This window comes from Phaseolus vulgaris, chromosome 8 (assembly GCF_051622355.1).
Source record: "Phaseolus vulgaris cultivar YP4 chromosome 8, ASM5162235v1, whole genome shotgun sequence".
Classification (NCBI taxonomy): Eukaryota; Viridiplantae; Streptophyta; class Magnoliopsida; order Fabales; family Fabaceae; genus Phaseolus; species Phaseolus vulgaris.
The window spans coordinates 48,549,602-48,570,482 of NC_143505.1; the positions used below are offsets into that span (position 1 = coordinate 48,549,602).

Genomic DNA, 20,881 nt, shown 5'->3' on the forward strand with positions numbered 1-20,881 from the left:
ATTATTTAAAAAATAATTAATTCATATAGTATAACTTCATATAATAGGATATTAATTCCATACGATATTCAATTTCGTATAAGTTCATTTAATATAATATTAATATATTATGTGAATATATTTTTTAATTACTCTTAGTCAAATTTATTGAAAATAAATTCGAGAATTAAATATAAGCATTTAAAAAAAACTTTTTAGAAAATAAATTTATTTACACTTAAATTCAATAAACGTTATATTTTTCGTATAAATTAATCCAAAGCGAGTAATGATAACCATAAAATTCACCACTCTAGTAAAAAACGAACACTTCATTCATCAGACTATAATAATAATAATAATAATATTATTATTATTATTATTATTATTATTATTATTATTATTATTATTATTATATTCCATGGTGAACATGAGAACCAACACAGTCCACGATAGCACGACTATCCACCACTGCGTCATCCAGAGCATAATTTTCAGATAAAATTCTCTATCACAAATCTCTAACAATATTTTATAAAGTATAGCATTGCATAAAAAAAAATTTAAAATATATTTATTCAATAATTAGATTGGATAAATAGGCAGATATTATAAAAAAAACAACAATTATTTAACAACTTTGTATACCACCAGATAACATAACACGTGATGAAAAAAGGTGATGCAGTTGAGTCTAATTAGAAACAGATTTATTTCCCTGCCTACCTCCTTTCTGAATTTTTGTAAATTTTTTACAAAAGTACCTTTTTCCAAAAGGAAAATGACTTTGAAAAGATTATGGATACGTAAAATCATTAAAAATGAGATGAATTTTTACACTTAGAAAACAAGTTTTGTCAAAGTACAATTTTGATGTGATTAGTTTGAACTTAACACAATTTTATCTTAATTTTCAAAATAAAGTTATGTTAAAATGTACAACTTTAACGTAATTAATTTAAACTTAACACAAGATAGGTCAAACATTTTAACACGAATTTTTACAATAAAATTGTAGCACTCATATAAAAAAGGAAAAAATTGTTCACTTTCGTAAAAATTCCTCCTTTCTGGATAGTTTTATTTTCCTAATCATTTTCCGCACGTGCCACGCGCATTTGCAAAATGTCGTTTCACCTGCCACAGACCCTCCACTTTAATGGCACCACACACTCAATCCTCTCCTTCCATTCTCCTTTTCTTCAACCATGACTCACTGTTTCTTCAGCTTCACTGAGACCCGAAACCGCTGCTACCGCTCAGCGTTCACCGGGTTGGGCCTCCGCTCCACCATAACAGACTTAAAAGACGGAACCGTAATGCATTGCTGGGCCCCCAAGGCCCGAACCCAGACCAAGCCCAACCTGCTCCTCATCCACGGCTTCGGAGTCAACGCGCTGTGGCAATGGGGGAACTTCGTCCGCCACGTGGCGCCGCTCTTCAACGTGTACGTCCCGGACCTCGTATTCTTCGGCGGGTCCTACACGACCCGGCCCGAGCGCGGGGAGCGGTTCCAGGCGGAATGTGTGATGCGGGTGATGGAGGCGAACGGGGTGCGGCGGGTGAGTTTAGTGGGGCTGAGCTACGGCGGGTTCGTGGCGTACTGCATGGCGGCGATGGAGAGAGAGACGGTGGTGGTGGAGAGGGTGGTGGTGTGTGGGTCCGGGGTGTGTATGGAGGAGAGGGACGTTAAGGAAGGGCTTTTCCCTGTGACGGATTTGGATGAGGCTGCGAGTATTTTGGTGCCGCAAACGCCGAATAAACTGAAGGAGCTTCTTGGCTACGCTTTTTTCAAACCAACTCTCTTCACCTGGTTGCCTTCTTGCATCCTCCTTGATTTCATCGAGGTAACAAAATTCTTCTCAACTCTTCATCTTCCAATCATTTTCATGTTTTCGCCTTTCTCTCTACAAAACACATCTTTTCTCTCTTTAATCCTATGTCTTTCGCTCTGAAGAAGAAAATTGAAAAAAGAGAATCATAATTACTCTTTTTTAATCTGTCTTTTAGGATTGCTTTCACAGAAATTAAGAAATAAAATAATTTTTATCATAATAATCATATATATATATATATATATACCATTTTTCTTATCATTTAATATAATAATATAACTGGTAAAAGAATAATTTTATTATATTAATATAGTTTGTTCGAATTCCAGTTGTAATACTTAAATCAACTTTTTGATTTCCATTGGAAAATGGGACAATATATGTTTTATAGCGTTTTTTTAATTGAGTTAGGAACAAAAGCAATCTTAAATTTCAGTTCTAGTTAAAAATTACAATAATGTTTTTTAATTCCAATTAATTTTCTAACTAAATACTAACATCCAAACACACTTAGTTAGTAATTCGAACCCACGTTTGTGAACATGAGAAAACATGTCAAGAGAGATCAATTCTTTGAAAAATCTAAGTGCTTGAAAAATTTAGTTACTGAGTCTTAGTCAAAGGTACTCTGGTTCACCTACAAAGAAATGGTTTTCTGGTTTAAAAGAAATAAAACAATAAAATTTAAATTTAAAAAAATAAGCAATAATGTTACAAGTAATGATTGAATATGTTGCAACACAATTATTTTCTTACAACACCTCATTTTCTTACATTTCTTCTAAGTTTAGAACAGAAATATAAAACCGATGGTCCACCATTTTTTAACATTTCTACACCATTTCATTCTCCTTCATTTTTTTCAGCTTTCTTATTACCCTTTCACTTTACTCCTACAAAACACAACATAATTTATTTAGATATAGATTGAAATTTTAAAATTCTAATCCAAATCCAATAAAATAAAATGAATTTAAAATTCAAATTTTAAGTTGAATCAAATTATTTTATATTTTTTTTAATTTAGATTTAAGTTAGTTTAAATCCATATCCATTTAATTTAGATAAATTTAACATTAAAATCGAGGCTATGTATGATAAATTTAAATTCAGTTTTATTTGAATTAGTTTAGTTGTTATATATTTTTTGCTAAATAATTAAGATTTTATCAATATTAAATTGTTAATTTTGGAAGAAGAAGTGATCATATATACATAGTGGTGAATAGTACAAGGGTTCAACAAAAGAATATATGTTCGATAAATCTTATTAAAACTTTTTCATGTATTACTTTTCTTCATTGCTTTGTTTTTTTTTTGTTTAAGAAACTTTTTCTTATATTTTTTATCTTATGACAATATGAGCACCTATATATGTCATATATGTTTATCCATTTTTAATATAGTTGCTTGCAGAAAGTTTTTTATTTCATTTAATATCAGTATTTAGAAAATAAATAATAATTTATTTGATGAAAAAGACATACTTTTAATATAATGAGGAATGATACTTCGGCCAGGCTAACTTGAGGACACCTTGGCCGAAACAAAGAGTAAAAATTGTCTCAACTGAAACAAACAAAAAAATTGTCTTAACCAAACAATTTATCAGGAGGATGAACATTGATTTCAGACTTTTTAAAATCCAAAAAATATTCAATTAATTGGATTGAATTTAAATTAAAAAAAATATGAATTTAGATTTGAAATGGATACATTTGAATGGACTTAAAGTGATTTGCTAAAGAATGTAATGGACTGGATTTGAATATTTAAATTTTCATTTTCATATCACAAAAGTGTATCTTCTATAGGTAAAACGGTCACAATATTTTCACTTTTGCAACCCAATTGTGACTGTGATTGTGTTATGTACTATTAATTTCTATTTTATGGTGGGTTTAGTTAGTGGAGTTAAGGCACATTAATAGTAGGGACCAAACGAAATTAAAAGTGCATATGTTAGCTAGAACAAAAACCTCTAATTTTATGGTATAAATACTAAATCTAAAAATAACTATCGAGATAAATGAATAAGTGAATCAAATTTAATTATGTTTAGTTTTAAAATAGAAAGCCAACAACTTGGGAATGAAATTGGACTTTGGTCTCTTTCTCGTTTATAAAAAAAATGGTTAAAAAGAATATTCAATTCAAGTTAGTTGTGAATAAAGTTGATAGATAATTCATATTGATATCAACTTTTTTTATTTGGTTTCCCAGTTATCCTGTAAGGTTTTGGACCTTCAGAGTAATCCCTCTCAAAACTATATAATTTATAGCTTTTAGTTTACATTTACTGTATTTTAAAAGAAAATTGAATAGTTCAGTGATGTTCTTTCTTTATAATTAGAAATGTTATCTTGAGATTTGGTATCACAGTTGAACGTGTGTGATAATTTAAATTGAGTGGAAAACAGGAAGAAAAACTAGTATTATTATACCTTATGTCTTGTAGAAACTCAGGCTTTTTTGTTTTATTAAAAGGAACAATGTACGGAAATAGATGAAAACATTTCCTCATTTGTACATTAATTTTGAAATTTTATGTACAGAAGTGAGAGATAAGAATAATGATGAGAGAAGTGTGTCATAGAATAATAATAAATATATTAATTTATAAACATTTATAATTTTTATTTCTTCCATCTCACCTTCATATTTACACTTTCTCTAAATTGTTTAAATAGCATTTGGGTGTCCATTGATATTTTAATTTAATAAAAGAGAAACAGAGAAAAGTGAGAGAAAACTATGTATATAGGTAATATTTTGTAATTATAAGAAAGAAATGAAAAAAAATTATAAGTATTAATGAGTGTTTGGTATATGGTTACTTGATGAGTGACGAGACGAAGAGAAACAGAAGGAAATAATATGGTAAAAAATGTTTAAAAGATATTATAGTATGAATAATACAACGGTCTGATTAGAGCTATTGGTAGTACCTCTGGGACTCCAACCTTCTTCTCTTCACGCAAACCGATTTGGTAAAAATCTTAATTTCAATTTTTTACCCACCTCTGCTTCACGAGCTTGCTTCTCCTCTTCTTCAACAGTTACGAACATTGGATTTGTGAAAGAGTGAACAACACATTCGGGAGGTGTGAACGACGGCGAAACACATGGCAGCAAAGCGAACATGAGAATGGTGGAGAAATAATTTTGAGAAAGTATTGTGAGGCGCGGACAGCAAAAGAGACGCGAGACAGTAGGACAGCGGGAGCAGCCGGAGGTGCGGGAGCGACTGGAGACGCTCAGAGGCACAAAAGTAGAAGGAGGCACGCAGGAGGAGCAAACATGGGAAATACCTTTTTGCTACTGTCTTTAGTTTTAAAGACTAGTAAATAAAATAGAGAATCGCATATTACTTGTAAGTATAATGAAACTCTTCCTACAAGTAGATTTTAAATAGATTACAAGTAAAACGTATATTTTGCTCTCATACTCGTTCTACTGGAAAAGTAAAATCTTGTTTGAACAAAGAAAGATATTATTCTTTGTTGTAGTATAGTATTTCAGATGAGGTGAAAGAAAATAAATAAGGAGTTGAACTTAATGTGCAGAAGTAAAAAGAAAATGAAAGAATGATCTCCACCAAATGATATTCAATCTATCTTATAAGAATAGAGAAAATGTAATTAGTTCAAGAAGTTTGAAATGCATTTACGGTAATGCATTGTCATTTAATCTTGTAAGAAGTTCTCTTTTCATCCAAATGTTAAAGACTATTGGAGAGCATGAGAAAGGTTTAAAGCCTCTTTCTTATCATGAGTTAAGAGTTTCCTATTTGAAAAAGTTGTGAATGATGAACAAGAATGTTTTAAAAAATATAGGAGTGATTGGGATAAATGAGGATGCACATTGATGTGTGATGGTTAGACGGATTGGAAAGAAATATCACTCACTAATTTTCTTGTTAATAATCCAAGTAGTATTTTTTTGAAATCTATTGATACTAGTGAGTGATAAAAGATGGCAAAAGAATGTATCTTGTTGGATAACATATTAAATGAAATTGAAGATGAGCATGTTGTTCAAGTAGTTACAAATAGTGTTTCTAACCTTGTGATAGCTAGGAGAAATGTTAATGGAAAAGAGAATCAAATTATTTTGGTCTCCTTGTATAGCTCATTGTCTTGAGGATATTGGAGAACTTTCCATATTTTACAATACCCTTGGCATGCAAAGAAAATCACCACTTAAATATATAGGCTGACATGACTTGTTCATTTATATAGAAAACACTCTAGTGGAAGGGAATTAACAAGAACAAATTGTCATACGTTTTGCTACTTCTTATCTTACATTGTATTAAGTAGCAACAAAATACTCTTAGATGAATGTTTGTTTAGGCTACTTGTCCACATGTTACTAAAAATGAGGCTAAGCAAATTATAATCTAGTGTTAAGTGATGATAGATTTTGAAGATCAATCACATATTGACTCAAATGTGTGAATCCAAAAAGTATCGAGGCTCGTAGATGGTGATGCAAACCCAATCATACCATATAGTTATGAAGCAATGGATAGAGCTAAAGAGAAGATTGTTGAAAATTTCTAAACGCAAGAAACAAGATATAAAAAAGTTTTGAAATTATTGAGAGGTGAAATTTACAACTAAATAGGCTTCTCTATGCAATAACATCTCAATCATAGGTAATTTAGATATAAATTTGTCCTATTAAGTAACTATTATGAAATAGAATAGAGATGAACACAAGAGAACGATGATACCATATCCTTTAATAGTAGCCATACTCATCAACTTATTTTTTATTTTATTGTTAGATATCAGTGTGACAAAAATTTAAATATGTTAGGTGTTGGTTGGTTTATATGAAACGTTTCAAAGAATGGTTTTGGATGCAAGAACAAGAATTGCAATTGATCAACAACTTAAAAAGTTTAAGTGAACTAAAAGGCTTTTTGGAATAATAGAAATATATAACAACCTGATAATTATATATTGTTATATATTTCTAGTATTTATTGTCATGTTATATATCTAGTATTCCAAAAAGTCTCTTAGCTCTCTTGATTTTTCAAGTTGTTGATAAATTACAACTCTTGTTCTTGCATCCAAAACCATTTTTTGAAATGTTTCATATAAACCAACCAACACCTCACTATCCAGATTGAAATTTTTGTCATAGTGATATGTAATACAATAAAAAGTAAGTTGATGAGAACAAAGAAGGTAAGACTACTTAGTAGGACAAATTTAGATATAATCTTGCTTACTTAGGATTGAGATAATAGGCTTCTGCATAGAGAAGTCTATTTAGTTGTAAATTTCACCTAAGTCGATAATTTTCCAAACTTTTTTATACCTTATTTCTTGTTTTTGGAAATTTTCAGCAATTTGTTCTTTATCTTCCATTGTTTCATAACTATAAACATGTCGTTTTGCATCACCTTCTACAAGTCTCAACACTTTTACAAGCAAATTTACACATTTGAGCCAATATGTGATTGATCTCCAAAATCTGTCATCACTTAACACTAGATTTATTATTTGCTTGATCTCATTTTTAGTAGCATGTGGACTAGTAGCCCATTCCTTTGAAACAAACATTGATCTAAGAGCATTTCTTTTTGTTTCTTAATAAATTTAATGTAAGATAAGAAGTAGCGAAATGTGTGACAATTGTTCTTGCTAATTCCCTTTCATTAAAGTGCTTTCTATACAAATGAAGAACCATGTGTGCCTATATATGTAAGTGGTGATTTTTTTTTGCATTGCCAAGGGTAATGTAAAATATGGAAAATTCTCTAATAGCCTCAAGAATTAGATTAAGACAATGAGACTAAAATAATTAGATTTTCTTTTCCATTAACATTCTCCCAACTACCCCAAGGTTAGAAACATCATATGTAACTACTTGGACAACATGCTCCTCTCCAATTTGATCCACTATGCTATCCAACAACTCATACATTTTTTGTCATCTTTTGTCACATCACTAGTATAATTAGATTTTTAAAAAAAAATAGTACCACTTGGACGGTTAACAAGAAAATTAGTGAGTGTTCTCCATTTCCCAACCATCATACATCAATGTGCATCCTCATTTCTCCCAATCATTCCTATATTTTTCAAAATATTTTTGTATATTATTTACAACTTTTTTTAGATAGAAAATCATTACCTCATGATAAGAAGGAGATTTTAAACATTTCTCATACTCTTCAATAACAATTAGCATTTCGATGAAAAGATGACTCGTTACAAGATTAAATAGCAATGCATTACCATAAATACAGTTACAAACTTCTTGAATTACGTCTTCTCTATACTTATAAGATGCAATGATTGTCATTTGGTGAAGATCATTCTTTCCTTTTTCTACTTCTCTTGTAACTTCTACACAATGCAAGTTCAACTCCTTTTTCTTTATTTACTAGCAGCTTCAAAAGTATTTCCTTCACCTCATCTAGAACACTACATCACAAGGATTCTTCATCCTCGTTATTCAAACAAGTATAAGAGCAAAATTTACATTTTTATTTGTAGGAAGAGTTTCACAATACATCCAAAGTAATATTTTACTCTCTTTTTTATTTACGCATCTTTAAAAATGAAGACAAAAAGATTCTCCCCTGTATGCTACTCCTCCGCACCTCCTACTACTTTCGTGTCTTCGGTTGCTCCCTCGCCTCTAGTTGCTTCGTGCCTCTTGGTGTCCCGCGCTTCACAATACTTTCACAATAATTATTTCTCCACCGTTCTGATGTTCGCTTCACTGCCATGTGCTTCATCGCTGCTGGCTACGCCATTGTTCGCACCTCTCGACGTGTGTCTTCCACTCTTTCACAAGTTCAATGTGTTGTCGATGTTAGAAGAGAGGAGAAGTACGGTCGTGAAGTAGAGGTGGGTAAAAAATTGAAATTAGGATTTTTACTAAACCGGTTCACGTGACCCCGACCGCATTCGCTGTAAAACCCAAAAGAAAATCCATTGTTATTCAAGCGCGATATAAAATTGTGCGATTCTTTATACGATTCACACAACTGCGTGTAGAATGGATAAGAGAAGGTAGGTTCCTCAACAAACCATTCGAGCTAAAATTGAATATTGACAGTGAAAACGATTATTCAATCGATTCGTATTATGAATCGTTCTATTCTCATGATATATTTTTATACAATCTTGTGTGATTAATTTATACTTGGCCACCTTTTTTAGTCATGAGTTAAGGGTGATTACTTGGGCAATTTGATTAATTTATCATAGTTAAAGATTTAATACCATTTTTATTAGTTCGTTTCAGTTCTAAAGCTGGTTTTTTGCTGTGATAAGTGGATTAGTGTAGCAAGGTGACCTCAAGCGTACTTAGAAGAGAAAAAATAGTCTGTTTATGTGTATGTAATGGTTTAAAACAGATGGTGCTTCAGCTACCATTTTAACTAACTAGAATGTTACTGTGTATATTTGTGAATGTAAAGGAGCCAGAGTGAGCTTAAATTGGTGATTTTGGATAGACAATGTGCAGGGAATATGAGCAAGAAAAAAGAGAACTAATCAAAGCTCTTGTAAAGGACCGAAAACTTTCTGACATCTCCAGGATATCTCAGGTTCATTCAACTTTCCTCTTAGCTGGATAACTTTTCTTCCTATTATAAACTGAGAAATGTTAACAACACATTATTTTGATCTTACTCTCTGTTATTGTTGGTTAAAATTTATTGCAAATTACAATCTCATTACTCTCTTAATTCATAGCTTTAATTAAAAATTTATAAACAACAGTAGATGTATATTAAGAACAATGTTTTGTTGCTAACTCTCCACTTAATATACTTCACTCATGATTTTGTGTTTTGAATAAATTTTTATCAGTAAGAGTGTGTTGGCAGCAGTCTGTCTCTGAGTGCTCATAGTTATTAAAAGACTCGTTTTATTTTCCATGCAGCCAACATTAATTATCTGGGGAGAACATGATCAAGTATTTCCTTTAGAACTGGGACACAGATTGAAAAGGTTTACAACATTCTCACTGTAGTTGGTAGCATCACTTTTGAATTTAGAACTCATTGGATTTGTATCACAGGCATTTAGGGGACAATGCTCAACTAGTTGTCATTAAGAAGGCAGGGCATGCTTTTGGTGTGGAGAAGGCCAGTGAGTTCTTCAGCATCTTGAAGTCTTATCTCTTGGATTTCCAGCTACCTTCAGACCTTTGAGTACTAACACCAAAATATGAAAGAAAACCTACAGCAATGACAAAAAAATGAGTGCTCTTATTGAAACATTTTTTTTCCACTATCTCCAAAGCAGAGGATCATTAAATAGTTCAATGCAAAGGAGTTAGTGGCATGTTTATTTAATGAAAGCATCTTGATTTTGTGTGCCTGATAGAGGTAAATATATCAAGAGCAGAGTGGAGTTATAAAGAATTTAAGAATAAGATGTATAGTGGGTTTTCAAATGATTCAATTTCTCATATATTATTATTTACACTTTTATTTTCCCATTTATCACTCTTTTGTTTTTATTTTTCTATCTAGCATTTTTTTTCTATCTAACACCATTTCAAAAGTAAATAAAAAATAAAAAATTAGTAAATTAAAAAAATGATAATTTTAATTTTGAATGCACTAAAAAGTTAAATATAAATTCATCCTCAAGCTTGAGTTCAATGTTCTCCAAATAATCCAAATTCTTGTTAAAATACGCTAGCTCGTTCTTGATCTAGTCATCGTGAATGAATAGATAAAATCTAAGCACCAAAGATGTAGTCATATATAATAACTTAGTTTCATCCACATTAATGCAACATTTTTCTCCTTCGTGATTTCACTCAGTGCTTTATCATTAAGACACATAAATATTATGCTACTCCTTGCTTTGCTGATACAAGTTTGCCTCACCCCTTATTGCTTCAATATCACTCAGTGCTTTATCATTAAGACACATAAATATTATGTTACTCCTTGCTTTGATACAAGTTTGCCTCACCCCTTATTGCTTCAACATATGTTTTGTATCAAGATACCCTTCATCTTGATTGTCCATAATTCGAAGGCATTCTCACTAGAAAACTTCACGATGTCAACTTTGGTCGTCACATCTTCAATCTTACACATTTTGACCTTTTTCCTCTCGTCAGCATAAACAATGTCAATTATTGAGTTCGAACAACCGTATCAAGAAAACACAAGAACAAGAATAAAAAAAAAATCAATTGTATTATATTGAAAGATTTTATACATATAGTTTGTTCACCAAATGTAATGTAACTAACATACTCATAAATTTTTCTGTATATATGATAAGAGTCTAATTTCAGTAATATTTCATATTAAAATATAGGCACTTATGAGTATTAATTGCTAAAATAAATATAAAATAATCCCTAATTTATGAATTTATACCTTTTTACATATTTTATGATCTTTATTTGAATAAGAACATTTTATTCCCAAATTTGGTGTTAATTTCAGGTTTCTAGGAAAAAATGGAGATGACTATGCTAAAGAAGAATAATATAAGTTAAAAGGAGAAAGCTAGAATGTCCCAGAACGCACAAACTTTTATTATTTTGTTTTATATTTAGTGAATATTTTACTTGATTATTCAATTGTTCCTTGTGGGTTCGATATTCGTCCTTAGGAACACTTGCCATAAAAAGTTATCAAGTTTTTGGTACCGTTGCCGGGGAGCATTTTGATTTTTTGAGTATAATTTCCTAAATATTGTGAATATTTTTATTTTTTTTATTTGTTTTTATTGTGTTTATTTTTTTAGATTGGTTATTTTGTTTTTATTGTTTTAAATCTTAATTTGAATTTATTTACTTTTATTTGTTTTAAGATTTAATCTGTTTTTTTATTCTTTAATTTATTTACTTTTTTTTTATCTCTTTTAATTGTTTTTTATTTTAATTTTTTTAAAAAAATTTGTTACTACTAGTGAATCCTTTTCTTAACCCTTAAATTAACTGTCTTATATGATATTGAGAGTCCAAATTCCCAAAGATCAACTGTTATTTGAAGCAGAGATTTAAAGGGTAGTTAAAAGAAATAGAGAGACCAGGAGACACTAGTAAGTAATCCTCAACTATTCTTTCTTTTCCAACTAAGATTTTTCAGGAGGAAAGCAACATGGCAGAAGAGCAAGCATCATCTCCTATGAGGACACTTGGAGATTATGTTATGAATTGAGGGCCAAAACATTTTTCTAGTATTGAAATACCTGCTACTGTCAAGGCCTTGGAAATAAAACTCGTTTTTCTCACTCTCATCAGTACCCATCAGTTTACAACAATGGATTATGAGGATCCATACGCACATTTGTCTATATTTTATGAATTGATGGGATTAATGGGCTTCCATTCAGATGATCTTGTAAATGTTTTCCTTTTCATTTAGGGTTTAGGGAACAATTGGGAACAATGAGTTTATTTTCCTTTTCATAGGCAGGAAAGGATAAGGAATGACTCAACTCATCCTAATCATAACTTTACTAGTTGGAACGATGTAGAGGAAAAATTTATGCAAAGATACTTTCCAATCTTTCGCTACATCAAAGCAAAGTATGAAATTTTTATGTTCAAACAAGGAGCAGATGAATCTTTCTGTGAGACATGGGAGTGGTTCAAAATGATGCTAAGAAAATGCCCACATCATGGGTTTGAAGACATTGCTCAACTGAGCATTTTTCATAATGGTCTCAGATCTGATACTAAGATGCTGCAGTTGGTGGTACAATGATGGCAATTGACGTAGAAAAAGCAACAAAGATTATTGAGGTAATGACATCCACATATCATCAAACCCAAAATGATAGCTAAAATGAGTCAAAGAAGGGATGATGGATCATAATATTTTAAACACACTTGTGGCTCAAAATAAAATTATGACACCACAGTTCGAAGCATTAATTGCATAAATGACTAAATTGCCTCAAAAAATACAAGTTGTGTAGGTTTCTCAAAGTCAGAGTCAAGAAATAAGGTGTGAATTGTGTGGAGGTGATCATTCCAATGGCACTATGCTTATCAGAATAATTCATTTGAAGGAAAAGCTTTTTATATGGAAAATCAAGGAAGCCAAGGCGAGAGAAGAAATCAAAATCAAAATTTTAAGCAAGACACTTTTCAACAACAACAACTATATCCCAAGAAAGAATAAGCAAATTGGAGGATTATGCAAATAACATTGTCCAATCAAAAGAATTTTGAGAATTTGGAGACACAATTGGGGCAAATTGCACAACAGTTGAAGAAATCTAGGGAACAATGTAAGTCAGTCACTACTAGAAGTGGGATAGTTGTAGGAAAGGGAATTGGTGATAATTTGATTGTTGAGAAAGAGAAAAAAATTGAGAGTGAAGAGGAAAAAGAAGAGAAGAAAGAAAAAAAGCAAGAGGATACAATGAAGAAAAAAAATAATAAAAAAAAATGAGAATAGAAAAAGAGTGCTCCACTTGTAGATTTATCCACATGCTCCTTCAAGGAAGAATATAGAGCGACAATTTATTAGATTTTGTGAAATTCTTTAGCAATTAGATATCAATATCCCTTTTTCTGAAGCTTTGGAACAAATGCCCACTTATGCCAAATATTATTTGTGTCCACTACTAATTAATACTAATTGACTTTGGTTTTTTTGTAATTATGTCTTGTATTTTTTACTTGAAATTAACATGATTACATCATTAGTAATAATAAAAATAAATACTAATTTTTGTTTATAGATTCAACTTTTATGTTGTTGTAGGGTTTAATTTTTTATTTTCTTCATTCTTAAAAAAAATTGAACTAAACATTTTTAATTTATTACTTTTTTATTTTTATTTTGTAAAAACTTATTTCTTTATTCATTAATTATATTTTTAACTATTTTAAACATTAAAAATATTTATTTTTTTAATGCATTCAAAATTAAAATTATCAATTTTTAATTTTTTTTTTTACTTTTGAAATTGTGCTAGATAGGAAAATAAAAACAAAAGGGTGCTAGACAGGAAAATAAGAACAAAAGGATGATAGATAGGGAAATAAAAGTGTAAATACTGTTATATGAGAAATTGAGTCACAGGAAAGATAAATAAAGTAATTAAGTATTTAAAATTAATTAATAAAGAATAAGCAAAAAGATTAATGTGATGTGACAAGCTCAATAGACCCATTAACAAATAGTATAAATAGATAGAATGTTTTGTTCAATTTTTTAGTTTTTCTAATGAATGATTAAGACAAACACTGACTTAAGCTTCAGAAAATTCCTACAGGTATCACACCACATACCGAGAAACCGGAAGGTATTTCCGGAGACACGAGTGACCGAGAAAAGGAGTGAACGAAAGAAAGAAGGAACCAAAAGAACGAAATGAAGATAAATTCTGAAGATACTATCCCCATATAATTAATACAAGTACAATTAACTTTATCTTAATCAATCGGATTGTACTAAGACTGTAAAAAAATATAGTCTTCTTTAAGGAAATTCCAAATTAAGTGTACTAAATTTCCTCTTTTGTTGTCTCTGCAGAAGTTATATACTCTCTTTCAATAGTAAATATAGCATAAAGTGTTTAGGCTTCTTGTGAGAAATAACCATGTATTCTACTCACTAGAATGATTACTTGGGAAAAGTCTGGTATAGTATACATCATCATATGCATTAGACTTCTTACTAAACTAATAAATTCAAGCCATATATATATCTTTTTCTTAAAGAATCCTACTTATTATAGACTTATGAATAGACAAACGTTAAAGGACTAGTATTTTACTTGAAACCACTCATATCAAAATAATTCAAGACATTCTCGATGCACTTACTTTTACATACAGATAATTCTTTCTTCAAAATTTATCATAGGTTTGGATTAACAAATTTTTGTTATAATAAACTCTATGTGTCTAATATTATATTAAAAATAACTTTAATATTAATTCAACATAATAAAACTAATTCATGAGATGCTTTCCTTATATATTATAAAACATATTATAATTTTTAGTTTATATAAAATTTCTAATAAATCTCAAATTTATTATTTAATATTTTCTTTACCCTTTTCAATTCAACTTAATGACAAATATTATAAAAATATCGTTTACATAAAAATATAGATTCTCAAATCAACATTATCATCATATCATAAATACTTTTGTTATATGACAAAAGATGAAGATTGTATTTTTAATAGGAAAACAACATAAAAAATATTATTTTTTTATTTATATATATAATCTTTTCAACATATTAAATTAGAATTAATATGCATAAGAAAAATTGGTAAAACAAATAAATCTTAGCCCAATAAGATACAGATTGTGCAACAGAAATTTGTGACAGTTTAAGAATGCAATCAATAATAAACATAATTTAATTATTTAATGACTTGGGTTACCTTTTTCTTTTTTATTTCCAAATACAAAAGTATCTGAATACGAAAAGAAAGTAAATACGTGTTAGTGATAGTTCGTATTATTTCATAAAAAAGTTCATTTTCAAACTGAAATGTACATCCAACAAACACTTTAGTGACTCCATAGTTATTTATTTAGTTGGCATCTATCAAGTTTCATTGGTTCACTATATAGTGTTAGGTCGGTGTTTAGAGTATGTGACTAGAGATGTATGAATAAAAAGTAAGGTAAATGATATTATTAGAGGTCCACTTAAAATAATTGTTTTCCTAAAAAAAAGACAAGAAATGAGAAATTAAGTATTTTACAATGATAAAATCAAAATTATACTTCTAAGTTATTTTTGGAGAATTGCACATTCATAATCTTCACTAAAGAAAAATATTTGATTATATTTTCACCTTTTATCATGAAAAAATAAAACAAAGAGTTGGCATAAATACGTATTTTAATATTTCAAATCTTATTTTAAATTGAAAATTTCTTATAAGGGTCAGTTTGTCATTGTTAGTAATTGGGTTTTTGGTACAACTTAGTCGGTTCATAGTTATGACTTTGTTGTTGAATGGTGTGTATTGTATTGGTTTGTTGAGTTTGTCTCTTGGGTAAGGTCCTTTAGCTTGATGACAAGGACCTTGTTTAGTTGTTGGATGTATGCTCTTGTTTGAGGGTGTGACCTCTCTGGTGGGGTGATATAACTGTATTTGTTGGGTTTATTTACCTTTGTATGTGATTTTAGCTTGATCTGTAGTACAATGTTTGTTGGATCCTTAGTTGGTAGGGTTCTAGGAAACCTGTTTTTGGAGTTTTGTATAAGGGTTGAGACACCCCTGAAGTGTCTCATTTTATTTTATTTATTCTTTGATAAAAAAAAATTAAATTGAAAATTATAAAAAAAATCCTTTCTTTAATATATTTTCCGTTTTAGAATTTTAAACTAGTCTCCCATCACTTAATTTCACTCCATAATCTTTTACTAAGCTTAATAGTTTTTAATAGTTAATTGTATTCCATGCCGATAAAAAAAGTTAATTGTATTTCATTAAATTTTATCAATTTTATTTACCTCTATTTTTCTAAATAATAAATTTTAAGTAATGAATTTTTTGCATCTCAGTATTATTAAATATAGAAATAGACATGGTTATTTCATATAATTACACAACGAAAATTTGCTTTTGTTTACAGTGTCCAAGCGTATAAATACTGTTATGTATAAAACTTTCCAAATATTTTTTAAATATTAATTTTTCCAAGCGTATAACGTTTTTTCACAAATTTTGAGAAAACAATACAAAATACCAAAAATAATAATATTAAATAATGCTTCATAGTCATAAAGATATACAATTTTACTTTAATTTTCTAAACTTATACCATATATAATTTATGATATTGATATGAAATGACAAAATACTCCTCTATACTAATAAAATAAAATATATTAAATAAGGATAGAATAAAAAAAATTTGAACATTTATAATAAAAAATCCTCTTTATATATGGATTATATATATATATAGATTATTATTATTATTATTATATATTACAAATAATTATGTTTATGCAATTTGACAAAAGGTTTTCGTACAAAATTAAGAAATAATTTTATGTTACATTATATTAAAAGGACTTCTTTTACATAAATCTGCTTTTTTTTTTCTTTTGGCTTTTATGCACTGCAACCAATTTTCCAAACCAGTGATAGTGTGAAAAGAGAAAATTAAAGTGGATTTGAATAAAATTTCAAATCAAAATAAGCAAAAGTAAAATAAAATAAAAATATTTAATAAAAAACAAAAAATATAATTAAGAATAAATTCTAAAAATTAATAAATTTTACTCTCTTTCTTAATTCAATTTTTATCTGTTTTTACCACACTAGTAAAAGTAATTTCTTGTTTTTTTTCTAATTTTACTCCATTCCTCTTAATAAAGAAAACCATAAATACTAACCATTAATTATACACTAAGTGTAATTAAGGTATTCACTATAGAAAGAAATGTAAAAGACTCTTAACATATTATCTATCACGATTTTTAATATATTTTAGTTAGTTGAAACTTGAAAGTTAATTAAAATTTATACGTAATAAATCAAGTTTATTTTTCATATAATTAGTTCCATTCTCTTTTTTATTTTTACAAAGTTGTATATTTACTTTATTAAAATGCACAAATTTTAGCTAATATAAATGATTAAAAAATAAAAATATTTTACGACACACCATAATAATAAATATCCATAGAAATAAACAATAAAGAAAGAAAAATGTAAAGGCAATAAGTAAGTAAGAAATAAAAGACTTAAACAACTCTTTTGTTTTTCAAATTTGCATACGCTCTTTAGTAAAATTTTCTCTTATTATGGTGCTTGATAAAAAAATTATTTGTTTTTGTTTCTAACGTTTATCAACATATGTTTATTAGGAATTATATGTTAACAGCTTAATCACAAAACACTTAAAAACTTGTCATGGAAAATTGTGAGAAACTTTTTTAACAAAATATGATTCACTGCACAGATAGGCATCTTAAAATTATAACAAAAGATATGACGCACTGTAGATTATTACGTCAGACATGTTATCAAACCTTATTTTTTTACAAACATAATTAAGAAAATAGCATTTCATGTTATTGCTATCGTGACGGGAAGATTCATCACAAAATGTCAATCACTCTAAGAATTTTTTTTATAATATTAATTTTTTTAATCAATATTTTCAGTTTTTCTTGATTCAGATCTCTTAATTTATTTTCATTATAAATATATAATAAATAGATATATATATTTTTTTATGGATGATTTAATATAATATTTTTTTTAGATGATCCGTATAGCTTTACATATTGAAATTATATATCATTCATATATTTTAATCTCTTTCTTTCACCTTTTCATTTATCTATATAAATTAAGTTCCATTTTTTATTTGAAAATATGTGGCTTGAAGTGGGAATGTACATGATGATAATGTACTTACAGAGAAATACGGCTGTTTTGAGCAAGCAATAGTAATTAGTTCCTGGTTAAAGCATTAAGTAGGAGAGATTATTTTTACTTAAGATGTGCTTCAACGTGCTTAAACGATAGACTTGTAAATTTGGTCCCAACAAATAAATGGTGATTAAACAACTACGTCAAACAATATTGCTTATAGTAAATATGAAACGATTGAAGCGACGTTCATGTACTTCCTTGCTTAAGTGTGATATTGTGTTGCCTTAAGCATTGGTTAGGTTGAATAAGTGTGTTAATTTTCTGTTTAAATGCACAATAAAATCGTGGCTTAATTCAGTTTGAATTTTAGCTTAACCGAATAAGTAAGTGAACTCAAAATTTAAAGCAAAATACATGAATATAAAGAGAAAAAAAAGTATACCACGATAATAAAATATGTTACATACATATAAATTGTTTTTGCATGTCATAAAATTAAAAGTAATCAATATTATATTGGAGCGACTAAGAATATGGATAAATTATAATATATAAGTGGTGTAGAATCATCATCTTACAAATCAGTTTTATGAGATTGAGTTAAACATAAACACACTTATTTTTAGATAGTATTAAAAATCATTTAAAACTCAATCTAATCAAGTTCATTGGGATTGTTGTGCCACCATTATTGAGCTTTTGTCACCCACAAATATTTAATCTCTCACTCGAGATATTCATTTCTCACTGTGAAGAGGTGTATTGCACATGTCACATTAACTAGGAATAAAACAAAATTATAATACATAAGTGGAGTGCAAACCTTGTAAATCGATTTTGAGTTAACTATAAACTCACTTATTAAGATATTACAATCATAATAATGTAAAAAGTAATTAAGTTCAAAGGGAACTAGTTGTCATTGGAGTCAACATGGTATTATGTTGTTCTGTTGTAGAAGAGGTATAATTTTAAAACAAAAAATGGCTAAACACACAACCGAGAGGGGGGTAAATTGGTTTAAAATTGACCTTTAAAAATTTTAAAAGAAAGTTTTCTTAAACTATTGTTGATAAGAGAAATTAAGTACAATAGTAAATGAATACCAAGAACAACAAAGAATTCAAGATAATGAGTAAAAGATGAAACATGATAACACAAATTTTTTTACACTCGTTTGATTCTTCCCAAATCTGCATCTAGTTAATCTAGACCGTCTAAGCTTGATTTTTTACTAAAATCTTGAATTATCCAATTACAAGAGCATATATGCAATTAGAACGAGAAAACCAAAAACACTTCTTGAAACACCCTTCAAAAGTCTCTACACTAGGTAAATAAATCACTCAATTGCCTATAGTACATGAATCAAAAATCGTTGGTGTAGGATTTACAAAATAGATTAACATAACAAAAATTAGATATCACTTTATATGTGACAATATTACAATAGAACAACATATAACATGAACAATTATTGTTGAGACGTGAAAAAACAAAACTCAAACAAAATAGAATTTCTGAATAGAAATTAAGATATTGTGACAAAGTTACTTCACATCCAGATCATCTATCCCAAGATTTTATAATAAAATATAAATAGTTTCTCTTAATTATAATTCTTTACTTTAAAGAACGTTTAATCACTACAAATATAAAGATGTGGAGTAAAGTATTCAAACATAACAAAAATTTAGCATAAGTTTAACTAAGTTGAGAAAATTACTTTTTTTCAACTAAGCCCACCATAATTGATAACAAATTTGATTGAAAGAAATAAAATAAAGAATCTTTAGAGTTAATAAAAACTTATTACCATGCTTGAAAATCTGAACAATTGAAAATGATCCTTAACTGTCTAATTATTGTGAGGTGTTATTAGATTATGAAATAAACTAAATTTGAAGTAATGGGAAGATAGAGAAGTTAGAGAAGAAAGAGAAATTTATGAAGAAGAAAGAGAAAGAAATGATGATGAGAAGGGGAGGATGGTTTTACAATGATAATAATAAAATGCATAATTAAGTATGTAATACGGTAAAAAAATGTTTAATTTTATCATTTAATAAAAACTGTAAGTAATAAAACTCGTTAAAATATAATTATAATTAAATATTTAAAATGTGTAATTAAGTTTCCATTTTTTCTAATTCGAACTAAATCAATTTGATTGATAATGATCAATTTCAAACCAATCCACTCTCTTATTATATAGGTACGAAAAATTCTATTCAATATAAATAAAAGCATGTATTCATTTACCTAAGATATCATATAACTCTATCGCTAAAATATGTAAAGAAAATAGTTTATTATAATCAATTCATATAAACTAAATAATCATAAAAAATTCAAAATATTGTAATAATATTATAAAATTTATATGCAATAATTAATAAAATAATAATAATAATAGTTGCATAATTTGTTTAATTCGAGTTCAATACTTAAAAGTATAAATTTTGCTTAAATACTTAAACCACTTATTATCTATATTTAATTTATTTGAATTAAATTTTATATGTTAAAATAAATAATATTTTATTTTGATTTAAATTCTCAAATTAATCTAATACCGATTAATTCTCGTGTATGTGAAAATGGGCATGCTGGAACGGGGCTAAAACAATTTCTTTTATTTATTATTTATTTAATTTTTTTTATTATTAATATTTTTTTTTATTTGATATAATTAATAAAATAATTAATAAGTGCAATATTTTTAAAAATTACAAT

At 28.3% G+C, this 20,881-nt stretch overlaps 1 protein-coding gene and 1 pseudogene across 5 annotated transcripts; one reads left to right on the plus strand and one right to left on the minus strand.

The window, feature by feature from the left end:
- The first annotated feature begins 1,086 nt into the window (after positions 1 to 1,086).
- Positions 1,087 to 10,292, plus strand: LOC137826087 (uncharacterized). 5 transcript variants are annotated; one of them, XM_068631936.2, is made up of 4 exons: positions 1,087 to 1,826; positions 9,301 to 9,393; positions 9,732 to 9,799; positions 9,870 to 10,292. In XM_068631936.2, the coding sequence occupies exons 1-4, from the start codon at positions 1,188 to 1,190 to the stop codon at positions 10,000 to 10,002; spliced, it is 933 nt and encodes a 310-aa protein (XP_068488037.1). In that variant the 5' UTR covers positions 1,087 to 1,187; the 3' UTR covers positions 10,003 to 10,292. The 5 variants fall into 5 exon arrangements, with proteins under 5 accessions (XP_068488037.1, XP_090149590.1, XP_090149588.1 ...); XM_090293464.1 differs by having other exon boundaries at positions 1,144 to 1,826; positions 9,265 to 9,393; XM_090293462.1 differs by lacking the exon at positions 1,087 to 1,826 and adding an exon at positions 8,424 to 8,689.
- Positions 10,293 to 12,346: 2,054 nt separating this feature from the next.
- Positions 12,347 to 12,452, minus strand: LOC137827356 (small nucleolar RNA R71; annotated as a pseudogene).
- Positions 12,453 to 20,881: the final 8,429 nt, after the last annotated feature.

Excerpts from the sequence above, each read along its gene's own strand:
- LOC137826087 (XM_068631936.2), top strand. The coding sequence starts at position 1,188 with ATGACTCACTGTTTCTTCAGCTTCACTGAGACCCGAAACCGCTGCTAC. Across the intron at positions 1,827-9,300 it reads TCCTCCTTGATTTCATCGAG|ACAATGTGCAGGGAATATGA; the intron begins GTAACAAAATTC and ends GATTTTGGATAG. Across the intron at positions 9,394-9,731 it reads ACATCTCCAGGATATCTCAG|CCAACATTAATTATCTGGGG; the intron begins GTTCATTCAACT and ends TTTTCCATGCAG.